Below are 19,675 nucleotides of genomic sequence, written 5' to 3'. Positions count from 1 at the left end.
ATTTTGTCTGAAGTTGGCGAAAAGAACCATATCGTGTTCAAGCGTTCCGTGATATGGCTTCGGTACGGAAAAAATAAAGAAAGGATGCCTCGCGTTGCCGACTATTGAACAACGGAAAGAGCCTAGTCCCTAGCTTCCTTTTTACCCCTAGGCGTATAAATTTACCATTGATGATTCATTAGAATGATCATCATTCACGAGTTTTATTCGATGTTTTTGCGACGTAGCAGTAGTCAGCAATGCAAGATTCAAGGCGATAAGTATAACGTTACGAGATGCTCTGTAAAATACATCCTGCAGCTTCCGACAGTGGAATGGGCAAATAACTCTTAATGCAACATTTTTCACACCCATCAGTTGGTGTGCGTGTACAGCTATGCTTCATTATGATATTCTTTTTGTCTTGAAAAGGAGACATCTTAATTTCCGGTGTAACGGTGTCCCCTGCAGATAATTTCTTCACTAAAAGGATTGCAAAGAAATTGATTAGCATTGTTTTCTAATCGGCTTTGGGATAGGAAATATATACCAATCCGCGACTCTAGCACCTGAATGGCGCTGTGCCTGCCTGTGGCATCTAAATTGTGGCTACATGTTTGCAGGAAGCACAGCAATTCCGGCGCACCAACGGCTGCGTGTTCTTTTGTCGGCTTGCTGCGTCGTCCATGTTGCATTCCTCTGTGCTCCTTTTTTTTTTTTTTGTCCAGATGGCGGAATTCACGTACAGTTCTAATTAATGGCTGCATAGTTTGTACCTTGTATTTAACTGTGCATTCGTGACATCATTTTATTTTTTTTTTGTTCCTCGTCGCAGCTCCTCCTCTTGGAGGAAGGTTGGCGGGAGCTGTTTGTTCTCTCGGCTGCCCAGTTCTTTCTCCCCCTCGAGGTGGCGCCACTGCTGGCAGCAGCTGGTAAGAAAGAACAACAGCATTACATTTTATGCCAATAGCATCGGAGAGGAGCGCAGGTGCAAACATAAGCATAGTAGTAGCAAACGATATAAGAATGGGGGAGACGTGCACGTCTTTGCCAAAAGTATAGAGCCAAGGGGGTTTGCTTCTAAGCCTCGCAGTGGGACTCCTGTAGCATTCGTGGTAGTACTACCTATTGGAGGCGGCAGGACCAGAAATCTTCTTACCTTCAGCAAATTTGGAGCGCTGGAGATGCATTACGAACCAGACAGTATGCTTCAGAAGCAAACCCCCTGTGCTCCCAACTTTTGACAAAGGCTGTACCTTACCTGATACTGTTACAGTGGAAAACAGCCAACCCCCTGAGTTTCCATTGCAAAATCTAAAAGAAAATGGAAGAGACGAAAAGGAGCTTTGAGTCCCTTCTTGACTTTTCTACTTTTGGCTGTAGCCCCAAAGCTTATATGGAAGAGTTTAGGCTATACTTAGTAGGAAGGAGACCTCGCAGATTATCAGCTTTGGACGGCGAAATAAGTCCAGGCAGCCCGCGCAGAAGGTCGGGGTACATTGTGCGTCTGAGTACCTCAGTTCAGATAGCCATGTCATTTTTTATGAGGAAATATTTTTCGGTCATGAAGCGTGCAGACACGTTCTGTCCGAAGAGTAACGGTTTTCCTCCTCGTGTGCGCAGGCCTTGGTTCGGAGCCACCGACGTCGGAGCGCGTGGTTTCTCTGATGGCGGAGATAAGAAATTTCCAGGATATCATCTCTAAATTCAAGGACATGCAAGTGGACGCTACGGAATACGCGTGTGTCAAGGCGATCCTGTTGTTCAAAACATGTACGTATTCAGCACAGCACGTTGGCAAGGTCATGCTAAGCGCACCAGTGACATTTTACATACATGCATGGCGTACAGGTAGTTATTCATTATAGCATTCCTGAAACCTAGTTATCCGTTTCATATGTACAGTCTTTGTCAAAAGTAACCAGGCTGCATGATTTGCTTCTAGCTTGAACAGTGGAGCCTTTGAGGCTTTCCTAAAGATAAAAAGTTGTTGGAAGGTAAGAAGACCCCCAGTCCTTCTCTTTAACGACCATTTCAGCTTCAGGGAAGCTGTAAGGGCTCCACTGTACGCGCTAGAAGCAAACCATGCAGGCTGGTTACTTTTGACAAAGACTGTACCTATACACAATCAGGCATACTTGGTGATAATGAAGTGCATATTGCAACCGCGCAAAACGACGAGGGACGAAGAGAGGAAAGCACAGGACAAGACGCTTGTGCTTTCCTCTCTTCGTCCCTCGTCGTTTTGCGCGGTTGCAATATGCACTCCATTGTCAACCACCAACTAGCCCGCCTTCGCTTGATACTTGGTGATAAACGATGATATCCGCTAAAGTGCCAGTTGAACTGAACGGGTTGGGTATGTAATATTCTACCAGGAAACATTTCCCCTCTTTTTTTTTTTTTTACGGCAGATATTTTCCAGTCGGTGTATACGCCTATTAGTCTATGTAGCCGCACATATAGTATGACTCGTTCAACAAAAGCCTGCCGTTTGACTTCCTTCTGCTGCTTGTTGCCGTTCACACGTGCAGCCTTCCAGGACCAGACGTCCGAGTCGCGCAGCCTGGGGGACGTCCGGGCCGTGGCAGCCCTGCAGGACCAGGCGCAGCTGACGCTGTCTCGGTACATCCAGACGGCGTACCCGTCACAGCCGTTCCGCTTCGGCAAGCTGCTGCTGTCTCTGCCCTGTCTCCGAACCGTGTCTCCCCTGGCGATCGAGGAGCTGTTCTTCCGGAAGTTCATCGGCGCCATACCCATCGAGAGGCTGCTGTGCGACATGTACAAGTCGGGGGTCATCTTGAACCCGCCATGGTACGCGCACGACCGCGGCTGCCGCCTTGCACTGGAGTTATCGTTCGTGCCGTTGGTCGCCGTCGAGACGGGGACGTTCTTTTTGAAAGAACGTAGCCAACGATCCAGAAAGATGGGGCCTTTGGGGCATGACTTATGAATGGAAATCATTAAAAACGCTGCAGCCTGCTGAATCATTTGGAGAACTGAATACCTGTGCAGCACGGCTCATGCTCTTGTTCCAAATACTTTCAGAAATCTTAGTTGGAGCGATAGTGGCCGTTGAAATCATGTAGCAGCTTCATTAAATACATTTCATTTTGGACAGCAAAGATCAGAACAGCGACGAACAGATGATGACTAAAGGAAAAATTAGCATTGTACACGCGGCATGCACCTCCGAGTTTATTTTGGGTTAACATCAAACTATGCAGCAGACAAGTATTGTTCTCTTTTTGGCGCTGTACTTACGAGCCGTCATTCAATGCCACATTCCTCATAACTGTAGTATCCCTCGCTTTTTTCGCACACCCTGCGAAAGAAACCAAACAGATCGGCTTTTTTGCAACGTTCCATGCAGGCGTTCCCTGGAGATGCGCTCGTTACCACTAGTGCCAACGTGAAGAGATGGCGTTGTGTCGGACCCGTTGCGGTAATCGTCTCCCTGACAGCGCCAACGTCTTGATTCACGCACGCACTCGAATGAACGCACCCGTGGGTCCTCAACTGCCGGCGCAGAAGCCCCGCCGCGGGCGCCGGCAGTTGGTCCGTTCGAACCGCTCCCGTGACTGCTCTGGGTCCCCAGCACTGCGAACCTGGACCTCGTGGGTCCACCATTGCCTCTGAACGCCTAGCCCTGGAGCCGGTTTACTGAGTTACGGCGCCCAGTGTTTTGCCGTGAGTACGAATATATTCGCGAATATAGGAGCACCTCGCACAAGGGGGGTTGTTCGAATAGGTTTTGGAAATATGTCAGCATGCCATACAGAAAGTACTCGGCTCACACGATAGATGTATATCACCGCGCGCTGTACATTTGCTGAACGAGGTTTGAGAAACAATACATAAAAGTCATTTTCGCGAGTTATTTATTGCCTACGTGGAGGGATGAAATAGTAGCGTAGCCCTACAGATGACCTAAATTCCAGCTGCTCGCAGTTGGTGGAGCGTTGTGGACTATACTGAGCTCATCACGTGAATTTATTTCAATGATGAGATGTTAATAGTGCTAAGAGCAATACGCACCTAAGAACACAAGGAGGAACATGGCGCTGTTTCCCATTCAGTACAAAGGCGACTGGCGTGGGGCCTCTTAATTTTTTTTAGTTTTAATTTGTGAGCGCCGAAGTAGAAACTACAGTCGTTTACGACTAATTTCGGCTTCACTTTAATCTATGGCTTTCTTCAATATGGTAAAGTCTTCGCAGTTGAAAACTATGCACATAAATCAGCGGCGAGTAGAGAGAAACTGAGCAATCAACCGACTGGGGCAGTAAATTTAAGGGAAAACAGAAATTACAGTGAGTTGAGTGAACCTGAGCTTCCACATTATTTGTATACTGCGATTAAGAAAACAGAAGCCTTTCTTTTTTTGGCAGGATTAGTGGGAAACCGAAGTTCGACTGGCTTTTGAAATGATTTCGCACCTGTCTTGCAACGAGAACTGATGGACCTGTGCAAACGCACTGCGTGCCTGTGAGAGCAGTGCCAAGATAATTATGGGTAAACTGTTAGGGCGGGCACCTGTCACATCGATAAGTCATGTGCATTTAGGCATTGCTGTCTTTTGTTATGCCATTCTTTCCGCCTGTAGTCTCGGAGTATATACTTGTTTAAAATTGCCTTTTAAAAAATGGCAAATGTTTATATAATATTTTGATATATTATTTAAATTTATATTATTATAATGTTAATTTATTTATTTTAAAATTATTATTTAAATTTTGTCAACTTATGCTTAAGTTAATTTTCCGTTTACCTGTTTTCAGAACGGCATATACCAACTTCGCTGGGAACAGTGGAAGGACCAACGTGGATACCGTTCTCCGGCGTCCGGTGTGCAACATGAGTGCCGAGAAGTGCCGCAGGTTCCGTGTTGCGTGTCGTGCTTCTGGGAAGTGCTGACGTGAACTGTTAGCAGTGCGATTATATATATACCTGCTACTACGAGCAGAACTTCGTGAAGCGCATCGCCGAAGCCATCAAGACAACCTGGCGAACAGCCCTGGAGAACCGTCAACGACTGTTCAGTGCTGCCTCTTCTGGAATGGATGAGAACTTGCTTGTTTGAGAAGTGGTGATTGTGAACGCCAGAACTGTGTTTTGCTAGTCAATGTTCATATCAATACTGCGCGTTATACGTTAGGACACCATGACATTTTACGCTTTCGTGCATGTGTAGTGCCCTGAAGATTGCGAAAGGGGCAAAATAATTACGGAAAACATGCAAATGTGATACCTAATGGTCACAGCTCGACCTTCGAGTTAAGCACGATTAAAGAGCTTGCTCGCCTGAACGTGCCTTTATTGATCATGAGCCTCAAGAAACATTACAGCGAGTGAATGCACCAATATCTCCGTAGGCTTTTAATCGAACAATGCGGCACCACTGATGTAGGTGGACACACTTGAAAAGCTTGCTCTCGCATACCTGCTGCAGACGCTGAGAGGTTTCTTTCAGTGTGCAGCTTCTGTGTATATAATTTAGGAACCAAATTTTTATGCGTCTGTCCACCGAGAGGTTTTAATATCATAGTAAATGTGATGCTCACCCTCAGACCTGTCCACGAACTCGTAGATCAACGTTGATAAGGTACACAACGATTTTGGCAGGCGGTCTGCATTTCATAACGACCTATTTCATAACGATTGCTTTCCTTATTTTCTTTTTATTTTTTTGTGCACCGGCGCAACTGTTCAGCCACAGCTTCAATTCCAAGGCCAGAGGAATATTTTCTTGCCAGCTATTCTGGAAGTCAGGGCCGGTGTACACTCTTGTTCAACTGTATCAGCACCAGTATAATTCGCAAAGAGAGGTCTCGATGAAAAGAAGACTGGCGTAAGAAAAGAAATAAAGCGTTAATAATTGCTTATGAATCAACATTGACCAGTTATGTAAGGGCCCCGCCGCGGTGGCTCAGTGGCTACGGCGCTCGGCTGCTGACCCGAAAGACGCGGGTTCGATCCCGGCTGCGGCGGCTGAATTTTGATGAAGGCGAAATTCTAGAGGCCCGTGTGCTGTGCGATGTCAGTGCACGTTAAAGAACCCCAGGTGGTCGAAATTTCCGGAGCCCTTCACTACGGCGTCTCTCATAGCCTGAGTTGCTTTGGGACGTTAAACCCCGACAAACCAAACCAGTTATGTAAGGAGGTGTGGTGGCGCTGCTCTCGCCGCGTGGAGGTAACAGCCGGAGGCACGGCCCAAATGAACGAATGTAAACAATAGTTTTAAAAGTAGTTTCCTGCTTCACGGGGCACCATAGTGGCCATCCCTTCTTTGAAAACAGGCCAGTACATACTGGAACACGATGTGGAAGTAAGGAAAATCATTTCGAAGAGGCTATATTTTTAAAACACAGCAATATGGGCCTGCCAGCTGGTTACCTCCGGACGCAGGTACCTGGTGGAAGTGCGATCCATAGAAGCAGATGTAAACAATAAACTTCCAAAATAAATTTCCCATTCTGAGCGCACCTATGAAGGCAGAAGGTTGTTAACAACTGACTATCGAGTACTTGAAAAAAAAACAATGAAACAACATGCTACGTTATTCGCAAGTTGATATATCTTTAAAACGTAACAATAAATGTCTGTTGTCATGCCGGATATACTCCACAAAGCGATGCGCTCAGTCACTGGTGTTTCTGCAAATCGGACAAGATTCTCATGTGGTCCGAGGCGCTGCCGCGTGCGCTAAATTTATTCCCAGACATAGACATTCAAAGCAGACAGCCTCGCCTGAGATGGCAGTCCTCAAACGCGTCATGATAAGCAAACCGCGTACCGCAAGCAGGCGATGGTGTCGCGATGGTGTCGCCGTTTAGATTTGGGAAGTCACTCTTGGTGTATATAAATGTTGAGATATAACATACCAGGGCCACACAATAAAAACTAAAGTGAATATGAAATCAAGAAACTGGAAAGCTCACTGCGGTGCAGCATTTCTTATGAAACCAAATAGCACCTTCTAAGGTGAGCGCGTAGCCCTGATTCAATGACGCAAATGAAACGGCGGACATAGTATTGCACCGTGTAGTGAAAAGTCAAAGGTTTGCATTGAAGAGCATGTGCAATATTAAAGGATGCATACCTCTGTGGCGGCGCTCATTGAAGTAATCGCTTTTTTTTTTTTCGGAACAATAAAATATGTTGGAAAAATTGCTCCCCGCGCAAGTGCATTTTTTACTTTTACCAGAAGAGCAGAAAGTAAACATTGCTGTTTCAAGAAAGAACGACGCCCTCCTCGCTGGTCTGCACTGCTAATTTATAATTACAGACAAAGGCGTGCTCTGCATGGCATGCCACAAACAGGTTACAGGTGACACTACAAGACTTCGAAATCAGCAATGTCAGAATGCTTATCATGATGGTAAATGCTCCAGAGTGCCGAAAATCGCACTCAAAGCAATGCCAAAGGATGACTACAAGGCTCGGGCCTGTGTTACGTGCCAGGTTGACGAGAGACAGCACTCATCTAGCAGCCAAAGCTCTGGGACTGTAAAGATTATAGGCAGGCCAAGCCGACGCAGGCAGACCTCTTCGCCGTGCTTGCCGAGGAGGGTGCAGAAGCACTATAAAAACTTGCTATGCTGAAAAGAAATATGTCTATTAAAAACGTCATTTAAGTGTTTTAGATGACACGCAAAAAACGTTCTCGTGGCACTCAAAGTACAAAAAAGTATAGCGCAAAACGTTAAAGGCTCTGGAATTTGTACCAGAGCTGTGAAGAGATTGAAAAAATAAGCTTAAGGAGGGCTTAGTCGCAGACGTAAGAATGTTTTCGGTCTCGAAAATCACATCAAAAGCAGACATCAAGAATGAAATCCGATTAAGATAGCTCCGAATGAAGCTGAAAAGAATTCTCGATGGAAACATACAGTTACATGGCACCCCTTTAAAAGAAAATGAGAACATAATCACTATTCTAACAGAATTGCTGGAGGCCTTGGTGTTACCTAACCTGCTGGTGATAAAATTAAAGGTGTGAGCAGACTGAAAGCGGCGGACAATAAAAATGTACCTATCCTGATGATGCTGAGGCTGAATCTTAAAGACGCAAGGGAAGCTTTGGCCAAAACGTATCCGGGAGCAAGGTAATTTTCTTTACGAAAGATTGGGTCAGAGTCCTATTTCCCAAGCACTTCTCTCCAGAGTAACCGAGCACCAGGCCAGGGGAACGCTTATACCCACTGCATCACCGGTGAGTACGCGGCGGCGCTGGGGATCGAACCCCCACCTCCCACATGCGAGGAGGATACTAAAACCACTATAGGCCGCCGCTGCGGTCAACTCCACGTATATAATTAAGAGGATTTCAAAAAGAGCATTGCTGGACGCTTGGGCTACCAGAAGAGCTGCGCTTTGAGCGGATAATACATTCAACAATGAAAAAGTGATCCACACTGGTCGACAGCTGATTCAGGCATCCAAGATGAAACCACATGAGATGTCTTATAAATTCGCGTGGACACGAAAACGGTGTAGTTTTCGTGAGGGAAACGGAAGGGGACCAGTCATTCAGACCAAATCTAAGAATGATTTGTTAAAGCTTTATTGGCTACGAGAATAGTCACGCAGTTCAAAGAACCGCATTCCTACAAAAAAGAAACACCATTAAAAGAGAAGTACGCCATCTGCGTTGACTTAATCCATGTAAAGATATGAAGTATTTGATAACAATTTAATCAGGTGATTGTTCACTGAGATGATGGTGAGATATGCGACAATACGCTGCTTTACTTACTTCAACTGAAATTAATATTGATCAGTCCGCTTTCTAAACTTACTATTGCCTGCTTACCATGCTGCTTCTGTCACGAAAAAGGAGAGGAGGTGCATTAGTTTCTGTAAAAGATAAATGGTATTGCGAGAAATCGGAATTTTAGTTTAAAATTCTGAACTTCTACCCATTAGAATATCATGTTGCGATCATATCTTTGTTTACGTTATTTATCGACCATGAAGAAGCGAGATACGCGAGTTCCTAGCTGAATTGAAAACACAGATAAAAAACGTTCAAATATAATTTCAGTTAAGTCAAACCTGACCTTTAAGACAAATTAAATGCGGTAGTGGCGTTCAGTTTGGAAATTGAGACAAATAACGGACAACTAAAATGGTTCTAGCCGACATACTGTCATCATTTCCAGCTTATTAGCCACATCGGTATAGCCATATCAGGTCTAGCGACCTCTGCATATCAAAAGGGATAAGTTGCATGCTGTAATTCTCCATATTGTTATAGCATTCTAACAAATAAAGACATCCACCACCCGACCAATACATAAGCGAGGCAGAAAGTTGATTTTAACAAAATAGGCCAATTGCACTATCTGTTTTATGCATATTATAGAAAACGCATCTTAAATGTTATGGCCAGGTTTTCAATAGATTTCTACTCGTTATTACGCGGAATGGTGTGGATTTATGAAGGGCAGAAGTACAATAACATTTGCAGTGTTAATTTTAAAATGTAGTTAGTACAGCTCTGGAACAAAATATAATTCTCTTGGCAGTGTAATATTTGATATACTTCTTGAGAAATTGCAGTTACTGGAATTCGGAGGCAAATTTGCAGCATTCTTCTATACTTATCTTACTAATCGATATCATGTTGTTAATTATTAAAATGGGCAACAGTGTAAGTACTGAATTGGTAATATACTTTGGATACAACGAAGTTCTCGAATTTATCCATGTCCTTTCATATTTACACAGATGGTTTAAGTAGAGTAAAATAGCCTCTCATTAGTATTAATATGTGCGGATAATACTGCCTTAGTCGTAACAGAAAAACCACATGAGCGCATTGTGTCATATATGTAGAAAGATATGAAGAATACTGCGTTCGTCCGAAGCACCCCCTTCCCGCCAAGTGGAGCTGACATGGGTGCCTGCGCACTCCGGGAATCCCGGAAACGAGGCCCTCCAACCTTTTGGCCCGAGGTTTTTTTTTTAAACCAGGCTCGTGTGGCCTCGGATGCGGGATTCACGAAGGAGCGCATGAACTCATTCAGGGAGAGCTGACCCAGGCATACAGAGCCTCACACCAGCTCTAACCCCCGCCCCATCCCTCCCTAGATAACAAACTAGCAACACTCTGGCGCAGACACACACTCTCTCCCCTCACCCCTTACCCTAGTCCACTATCATCACTCCTTCCCCACTCCGGCATGCGCCCTATGCCCAGAACCCTTCGCTTCTTCCCTCCACATCCTTTCCCTCTGCCCGGCGGACCCTCCCCCGCGGGACCTAGAGAACCTCAAGACCTGGGAGGACTGGGAGTCCCTGCTGCGCTCGGAGGACCCGGCCGTGCATGCAGACCATCGCCGCCGGCCGGGCTGCCAGTGTTATGGACCTCAGGAACATAAACACTTGAGTGCAGTGGGGTCGAGCGGGGACCCAGGGGCGTGCCCCGAATTCCTAATAATCAAGTTTTTTTCTCTTTCTTAAGTAATGTGGTGCGAGGTCATGTACGACTAGTGGGGTCACGCTCTGTTTTAACGCGAGAGCGGTAAGGGCTCGGTGTCGCAGAAAAGCCGGCACCGTCGTTGACGTCGGAGTCGTTGGCGTGAGCGAAAAATGTACCAAAAGTCCCCAGACAAGCAACCTAGGTGGCAGGTGGGGCACCTATTTCACGCGACGTCTTGGCGGAATCGCAACCTGCCCACCGGATTGTGAACAAACTGCCTATCGTTGCAGGCGGCAGTTGACTGAATGACTATATAGTCGCGAGAGGTTGCTCAGGCCGGAAAAGCAACTCAAGTCTCACAAGCCCTAACGGTTGCAGCCCCTCACATCACAGGGCAGTGTCGCATTGCTTAACCGCTGCATCACCATGCATTGCGTCATGAGTGGTATGAATACTCTCAGGGATCTATGAATGCGAAGAATGACCAATTCCGCACATATATAGGCGTCAACCCATTAATCCTATATCATCGTACCCTTAAGGAGGAGCTTAGAGTCCCCTCTAGTTTTTTAATAGGCTTGGTAATTCATTGCCCCTCAATGGCTCCTACAAGATTAAGTCATACGAACCCACCCTGGCCTAGGTTACTAGAGAATTTATTCGCAGCACTTGCATCAAGGGGTACCTAGATATGTTGACGCGTGAGTACGGAGCTCGATGGGATCTGCCGCTGGTCTAGCTGCGCCGCTGGTCCCTTCAGAATGACGTCATTTCGTGCGAACGACGCTGCCTCCGTACGGATTTTTGGCTCTCCTTCCAAGAAAGTAGGTGACAATGACGCCTGTGGCAGTACACGGGAGTGCCCACTCGCAGAAGCACTTGCAGGCAGAGCTGAGAAAGTTGGAGCTGTTGCATGTTGCAAAAATAGTGCAATCCAAACCATGTGTTTGTTGCCTGTTTCAACAGTATATATTCCGAAGCCTTTCCAATAGATTCCATTTGTGACAAAGCGCTCATGTGTGTGTCTCCTTTCTTTCGTCGTAATCTTTTTACTTGTCCAACATCCCGCTTGCAAATAGAGACGGACGACATGATAAGGACTCGGCTTCCTCAGCCCGTAACTTTATGACCCGACCACCCGGGTGGGCTAGGATGGGAACCCTGATCTTTCGACTGCGACATACTGTACTAACTATACAACGTCGACGATTGAACAAAGCATGCAGAAGCGCCGACGATTGCAAAAAGCATGCGGATGGGTATCGAAGTATCCCTTTTGGCAGCATGGTTGGTATACATCACTCGAATGATGCAGGATATGAAAGTTATGAATTAAAGTTGGCAGCCTGCGCTTCAATTCTGTCCAGACTCCTGTCAGTTTCTGTTCTTTCCTCTTTGTCCGACTCTCCACCGTTAAGAGTAAAATGGACACCAAGGCAATCGCCTCTATTGAAGGGAACAATTATTGCATGCAGCCGTTCCAGCCCTCCATATGTTCACAGCAACATCTCGACAGCGCCATTGACTCAACGCATATATACACACTCCCGTCTGGACATGCGGGATCACTCAGAGGGCTTTGTGGAGAGTGCCCACACTTCGGGCCACATGGGTAGCATTCTTGTTGAAGAACAAAGGTAAATGCCTCAGTTTCCGATGAAAAAGTTCACCTCGTTGAAGAAACATTAGTAACTGATGAACAGAATAAAAAAAATAATTTTTCTCAAAGGGTCGCACAATATGTCTGCGCGACAGTTAAAATATATTGGTCGTATCCCTTAGAAACTAACAAAAACAGCTAAATAGGCCTGTTTTTTTAGAACTGCTAAGCTAACTTGCATAAGTAGCCTGTAAACGAACCACGCAAGCCAGGAAACTTTGCACACAGAGACCGCTGCTTGTGGACTTGACTTGCTGCCCGAATACAGTGTTGCCAACGACTGAATAAGCTATAAAGGAGATACTGAGTGGAAGGTCTGCGGCTGGCCGTAGGTTGTTTGCATGGACGGCATTCATTCTTTGAGCCTGTATACATATCTATATATATATATATATATATATATATTGTAATGGGTTTTCCGGGCACAGAACACAAAGAACACGGCACAGAGCACAAAGCGCTGAACGGCGTCCACCGGCAGTCAGTCGTTCCAAACGCACCAACAGGAAGCGCGCGCTCGCCGAGCGCAGTCCCGCTGCCGCGCGGGCACTTCTTCGTCATCACAATGGCCCCCGGCGAAGGAGGAGCCATCCTGGCGACTCACGGCGTGGTGCACATGACGGGATCGTGATAGGGCTTGAGGCGGCTGATGTGAACGGTTTCACGGCCACGGCGGCGGTGGTCAGATGAGGGTGTCAAAGGTTCCACAACGTAGTTCACGGGGGAACTCTGACAGACAACACGGTAGGGGCCATGATATTTGGTGAGGAACTTGGACGACAGGCCAGGAGGTCCAGAAGGGACCCAGAGCCAAACAAGGGAGCCGGCAGGTAGGTGGGCAAAAGGTTGACCAGAATAACGCCGTTCTTTCTGACGATGTTGATCATTACACGTGAGCGATCGGGCTAGTTGGCGGCATTCTTCGGCGTACTTGGCGATTTCAGAAGCAGGCGAGCAGTCAGATGCGTCAGGATGGTAAGGGAGAATGGTGTCAATCAAGCAGGTAGGTTCGCGTCCATAAAGGAGGAAGAATGGCGAAAACCCTGTTGTAGACTGAACGGCGGTATTATAGGCGTACGTCACAAATGGGAGTACGAGGTCCCAGTTAGAGTGGTCGGGAGTGACATACATAGTGAGCATGTCACCGAGCGTCCGATTAAACCTTTCGGTCAGCCCGTTCGTCTGAGGATGATACGCCGTGCTTGTTCTGTGAACTACGCGACATTCTTGTAGAAGCGCCTGAACAACGTCTGATAAAAACACGCGGCCGCGATCGCTGAGAAGCTCGCGGGGAGCACCGTGGCGAAGAACGAGGTTGCGAAGAATGAAGAAAGCGACTTCTCTGGCTGTAGCCGCCGAAAGAGCGGACGTCTCGGCATAGCGCGTAAGATGGTCGACGGCGACGACAATCCAGCGGTGACCAGAAGTAGAAGGCGGCAGAGGCCCATAAAGGTCGATGCCCACACGATCAAACGGACGGGCAGGGCAAGGTAAAGGCTGCATTGGCCCGGAAAGGCGCTGCGGTGGTGACTTGCGGCGTTGGCAGTCAAGGCATGAGCGAATATACTTTCGTAGAAAGGTATACATGCCGCGCCAGTAGTACCGGTGCCGAAGGCGCGTGTATGTTTTTAAGAGACCAGCATGAGCGTTCTGGGGTTCGGCATGAAAAGATGCGCAGACTTCAGCGCGTAAGTGGCGAGGTATGACAAGCAGCCATTTTCGGCCATCTGGCATGTAATTCCGGCGATAAAGAATACCATCTTGCAGAGTGAAGTGGCGGGCTTGACGACGAAGCGAGCGAGAGGGCGCTGACGTAGTGCGGCCGGTGAGAAGGTGCACAAGAGAGGTTATCCAGGCGTCTTTGCGCTGCTCCAGATGCATGTTTGGAGGGCGTAACGAAGAGAGCACGGGGTCAATGCTAGAGAGGGTCGCATCGTTGGCAAGTAGCGGTGAGCGGGAGAGGGCGTCGGCGTCAGAGTGCTTGCGTCCGGAACGGTAGATGACTCGAATGTCGTACTCCTGAAGTCGCAGTGCCCAACGACCAAGTCGGCCGGATGGATCCTTCAGGGACGACAGCCAGCATAAAGCATGGTGGTCGGTGACTACGTCGAAGGGGCGGCCGTAGAGATATGGTCGAAATTTGGTTATTGCCCACAAAATGGCCAAACATTCTTTTTCGGACACGGAGTAATTGATCTCGGCTTTAGACAGTGTGCGGCTGGCATAGGCGACGACATATTCATGAAACCCAGGCTTCCGTTGTGCAAGCACAGCACCAATGCCAATGCCACTAGCATCCGTGTGGATCTCGGTTGGAGCGTTCGGGTCGTAATGGCGAAGTATGGGTGGGGAAGTAAGGAGCCGGCGCATTGTAGCGAAAGCATCATCACATTTGGAGCACCATGACGACAAGGAATTTTGGGCTTGAAGTCGTGTCAAAGGTGAAATGATAGTGGCGAAATTCCGGATGAAGCGCCGAAAATATGAGCATAGGCCGATGAAACTCCGCAGTTCTTTGGGCGTGGACGGCTTCGGAAATTCGGCGACTGCACGAAGTTTTGCGGGATCCGGAAGGATGCCGTGTTTAGAGACGACGTGACCGAGGATGGTCAGTTGGCGAGCTCCGAAATGGCACTTTTTCAAATTTAATTGCAGCCCAGCGGTGGTGAGGCAAGTGAGCACTTGGCGCAGGCGAGTCAGGTGTGTCGGAAAGTCGGCCGAAAACACGACGACGTCGTCAAGGTAGCAGAGGCACGTCTTCCAGCGTAGGCCCCGCAGGACATTGTCCATCATTCTTTCGAATGTAGCAGGGGCATTGCAAAGCCCAAATGGCATTACGTTAAACTCATATAACCCATCAGGCGTGACGAATGCTGTTTTTGCGCGATCATCTTCGGCCATGGGTATTTGCCAATAACCAGATCGCAGATCGAGGGACGAAAAAAATTCTGCTCCTTGTAGGCAATCGAGGGCGTCATCTATGCGCGGCAGAGGATAAACGTCTTTCCGGGTTACAGTGTTCAGCCGTCGATAATCCACGCAAAATCGGATAGAGCCGTCTTTCTTCCGAACGAGAACGACCGGGGAAGACCATGGGCTCTTCGAGGGCTGTATAATCCCGCGCTCTAGCATGTCGTCCACTTGCTCGGTGATGACGCGACGCTCCGGAGCGGACACGCGATATGGTCGCTGGCGCAGAGGAGGGTGGTTGGCAGTATCGATGGTATGTGTGACAGCGGCAGCACGGCCGAGGGGAGTTTGGCACGCATCAAAAGACGAACGAAATTCGCACAAAAGGGCGAACAGCTGGTCACGGCACGCCGAATGAAGGTCGCCATCGATAGCACTGTACAGGACATCAGAGGATGGTTGGTGTGACAGGGGAGCCGGAGTGAGAGCATCGAGCGACGGTGTAGGAGCGGCCTCGGCGTCGTTAACTACTTGTAGGAGTTCAGCCGATGCCACGTACCCAATGCATTCCCCACGAAGCAGAGTCAAAGCAGAGGGAAGATGATTGCTGATGAGCATGGTTGCGGTTCCGGAAGTCATCGTGAGGACAGCGAAGGGAAGCGGTAGGTTCTTGCGGCGAACGAACAATTCCGAGGGAGTAAAGAGTACAGGTGTGTCGGGTGGGTCGGCTCGAGAGACGCAGGACAGGGAGACTACAACGGACGAGGAAGCAGGAAGTTCGACATCATGGGAAAGGAGAAGTTTGTCCGGATACTCAGCGGTTTCGGCAGCGGAGTCGTCGGGTAGGACAGAGAGTGTGACTTCAGCCCGAGCGCAGTCGACGACAGCAGAGTGGTCCGACAGAAAGTCCCACCCAAGAATGACGTCATGCGAGCAGGACGAGAGTACTACGAACTCAATTGCGTAGATGACGTCTTGGATAGCAACTCGTGCAGTGCAAGCGGCGAGCGGCTGAATTTGCTGGGCGTCAGCAGTACGCAGTAAAATACCAGAGAATGGCGTCAAAACTTTCTTGATGCGGCGGCAAAATTTCGCGTCTATAACTGATACGGCTGCTCCGGTGTCAATCAAGGCACAAGTCGCAACACCGTCCACGACTACATCAACGACATTGGCGGGGGACGTCAGAGGCCTTGTAAAGTTCGCCGAAGGCGCAGCTCTTGCCTCGGGAACTGCGCTCACTAGTTTTCCGCTTCACTGGGGCTGACGCGGCGGCGCATCGGGGAGATGGAACGGCGCCGCGGAGAATGGGAGCGGTGCGGCGTTGCGGACTGGTTGTCAGTTGTGAACGAAGATGGTGGCGAACTAGGCTGCATGCGGTAGTGCTGCGTGTAAGGTCCGTATGCCGATGGCGTCATGACGTCAGTACGCGGATAATAGGAGTGATTGCGGCAGTAGCGAGCGACATGTCCGGCAATGCCACAGGCAAAACAAATGGGCCTGTTGTCGCGAGTGCGCCATGGGCGACCGTAGGGAAGGGGGGCCGACGCCATGTGCGGCGACGATGGTGGGGCAGAAACCCGATACGACCGGACGGGTCGTGGTGCCAAAGGCGGCGGAGCTGATGTGGCGTCGGAGAAATTGCCCGTGGTATGAGGAGCCGGGCGGGACAGGACGGCGGCGTAGGTAAGCGGGGCAGCCACTGCCTGCTGAGGGACGGGTGGCACGGCATCCGCGATCTGCAGTGCGTCTGCGACCTGTGCCTGGATGGTCTGTTGAAAGGCCGGCGGAAGTGCTGGTGACGGTGCTGTGGGCGCATGCACGAGCGCGAGTTGGCGTGCAACTTCTTCACGGATAAACCGCTTCACCTCCTGCATGAACTGGGGCTCTTCAGCGGCCACGGCATCCGCCGATAGTACCTCGGCCTGCCGCACAGGGCGACGAGCGAGGACGCGTTGCTTGCGAAGCTCCTCGTAGCTCTGGCACAAGCTGATGACGGAGGCAACGGTGTCTGGCTGCCTGGCAAGTAGCATTTGGAAGGCGTCCTCGTCGATGCCTTTCATAATGTGCCGGATCTTTTCGGCTTCAGTCATCTCAGAGTTGACACGCTTGCACAGGTCTACTACGTCTTCCACGTAGCTGGTGAACGTCTCACCTGGCTGCTGCGCCCGCTCACGCAAGCGCTGTTCAGCGCGAAGCTTGCGCACACCAGGACGGCCAAATACCTCAGCAAAGCTCGTTTTGAAAGCCGACCAGGTGGTTATGTCCGCTTCATGGTTGCGGAACCAGAGGTTGGCGACGTCAGCGAGGTAGAAAATTACGTTGTTAAGCTTCATGTTATCGTCCCAGCGGTTGTGTGCGCTTACCCGCTCGTAGGACGCCAGCCAATCTTCGACATCACTGTCACCTGTGCCGCTGAAGACAGCTGGGTCTCGCTGCCGAGGCATGCCAGCGCAGATAACAGGTGCTGGCGGTGCCGGTGGCGGCGGCGTAGGCGCCGGGGCTGTGTCTCTCGGCATCGGGGTGGTAACGGTGCCGTTCCTCAGCTCCAGGACGGGATCAGAGTTCACCTCCACCACTTGTAATGGGTTTTCCGGGCACAGAACACAAAGAACACGGCACAGAGCACAAAGCGCTGAACGGCGTCCACCGGCAGTCAGTCGTTCCAAACGCACCAACAGGAAGCGCGCGCTCGCCGAGCGCAGTCCCGCTGCCGCGCGGGCACTTCTTCGTCATCACAATATATATATATATATATATATATATATATATATATATATATATATATATATATATATATATATAATATATATGTGTGTGTGTGTGTGTGTGTGTGTGTGTGTGTGTGTGTGTGTGTGTAAGCTACACGCAAACCGGACTCCTGCTGATCGCCGCAGCATGTCAGCGCATGCGCCGCATAAATAGGCACCACGTCCACTCGTTGTTGTTATTGTTATAGCTCTCCATGCGCGTACGTTATGCATACGCAGACTGCGGCCAAAGCTCAGAGGACAGAAAATGCAGGAGAGAGCTTAGCGAGCGGTGCGATCCGTGCGTGCATATACAACGGGCGCAACGGCAGGAATCAGGGTCCAGCTTTTCACGCATCGCCAGCGAGCCAACACCACTTGGCTTGCAACGAAACGCAGAACAAGCGCAGTGTAAAGCCGCTACTTGCATGACAGTCTACCGATCCGATTCACGCCGTTGCCTTTCATACACAAATCACCGCGGTCAGGCTGCAGCTGTTCGAAAAAGCGACCCGTGACTAGATCCCTTCTCTATATACGCTGGGCACTGGGTTATCCGCGCTGAATGAAGTTGTGTGGGCGTGCGTTTTTGTGTACGTGTGAGACGGCCAACTTTCGAGAAGGAAAGGAGAGCTTACCCGACAAAATTAGGCAAGTATGACGCGCTAACGGGCATAATTTCCGTAGCTGTATACAGTGCTCAAGGAACCTCGGAAATGCTTACCTGCATATTCAGATTCACGTGTCAACAACAATGGAATGATAACAACGAATTCATAATTGACTTTCAGAAAATTTGCGCAACACTTGAAATAGCTATCTCTGGAAAGTATGGTTTTGCGACGTTGAAGTCGTATACGTAGAATGTCTTTTATACTTTGCGATTACTGCCCCAGCATATCCGTAGTGAAGGGAATTTGCCTGTTGGGATATATTAGTCGGGAAACATTTCATCCACACCTCTCTTGCATATTTGGTTAATATGAAAATCTCTCCACAGATAATACTTTGTTGCAATAACCTGATTTATGTCTGGGCTGCAAAGCAGTCCAGAGTCTTAGTCAACAAGAGAGTGATATGTGCTGAACAAATAGAGGCGGCTGGAAAGGAGGGGTGACACGGAATTTGAGGCGGAACATATCGCTGAGTTGCGAAGTTGGTACTGAATGGAAGAAAAAGCTTTTAATTACTGAGTTTGGCCAGTGCAGTTCTTGCAAGATATTGCGATTTGTGCATTAGCGGCGGGAACCGCTTGTAGTCAACAAGGCCACCGATGAGCCCCACGACTCTTCATTAACCTGTTCTGGCCTCTTCTTTAATCAAAGTGGCTAACCAAAAAAAAAAAATCATAAGCGTCGCGTAGTCGTGGTTAGCGAAAGTGGAGGGCTGCATACTCGTGGCGCCGTCATGGTGCCAAGTCCCATGACCAGCCACGCCACTGCGTCAATGCCGACTGACACAGTTGGAATGGCCCAATTTTTTTTACATGAGTCTAGTCCATGTCCGATAAAGGCATTGCAAGACCTGTTACAAAATTTCCCGTAACCGGTGCCAATTATTTCTGAAGCAGCTCCATTAATTCGTACTCACGAGCGCAAGGCCGATTGTGAAATTTTTCGATTCCTTTGTTAGCAGACTTGCAGTGAACAGTAAGGATCACAGCGTAGCCATATGGCCTCAGCAGATGTGCGGGCTTAGTAGCTTTTGAATCATATGGTACCAGCAAGCAGCAGTGACAGGAACACGCAAGCGATAGCAATAGGCTAGCAAACCTTACTGTAGAAACGCAGTCATAACATGAGAAAAGAAAAGATGAGCTATCATGAGCATACGCTAGCGGAAGCCCGCATGAAACTGTGTTATATCTATCGCTTGCGGCAATAACTAACTAAGACCGCTTCCAAGCATGGATATTCAGATATCTGCGTCACCTAATGTTGCTTGGTCCAACTC

At 48.8% G+C, this 19,675-nt stretch overlaps 2 protein-coding genes across 2 annotated transcripts in view; one reads left to right on the top strand and one right to left on the bottom strand.

Annotated features, from left to right (window-relative positions):
• The window catches only part of tll (nuclear receptor subfamily 2 group E member tailless), a 43,524-nt gene extending 39,906 nt beyond the window's left edge, over positions 1-3,618 (top strand). The window contains exons 7-10 of the mRNA XM_089567782.1: positions 815-911; positions 1,603-1,752; positions 2,514-2,793; positions 3,444-3,618. Coding sequence (XP_089423908.1) covers positions 815-911; positions 1,603-1,752; positions 2,514-2,793; positions 3,444-3,618 — 702 coding nt within the window. The remainder of the gene's footprint in view (positions 1-814; positions 912-1,602; positions 1,753-2,513; positions 2,794-3,443) is intronic.
• Positions 3,619-16,213: 12,595 nt separating this feature from the next.
• LOC149360085 (uncharacterized) lies at positions 16,214-17,491 on the bottom strand. Its single transcript, XM_089567781.1, has one exon. It carries the CDS (start codon positions 17,489-17,491, stop codon positions 16,214-16,216), a length of 1,278 nt encoding a protein of 425 aa, XP_089423907.1.
• Between the last annotated feature and the right edge of the window lie 2,184 nt (positions 17,492-19,675).

The sequence above is a fragment of the Amblyomma mixtum genome, chromosome 2, assembly GCF_055824585.1.
Source record: "Amblyomma mixtum isolate Tamu chromosome 2, ASM5582458v1, whole genome shotgun sequence".
Taxonomy (NCBI): Eukaryota; Metazoa; Arthropoda; class Arachnida; order Ixodida; family Ixodidae; genus Amblyomma; species Amblyomma mixtum.
This window is presented reverse-complemented; position numbering and strand designations above follow the sequence as displayed.

Bases quoted from the DNA above. Each gene is read 5' to 3' on its own strand.
- LOC149360085 (XM_089567781.1), bottom strand. From the start codon at position 17,491: ATGCCGAGAGACACAGCCCCGGCGCCTACGCCGCCGCCACCGGCACCG.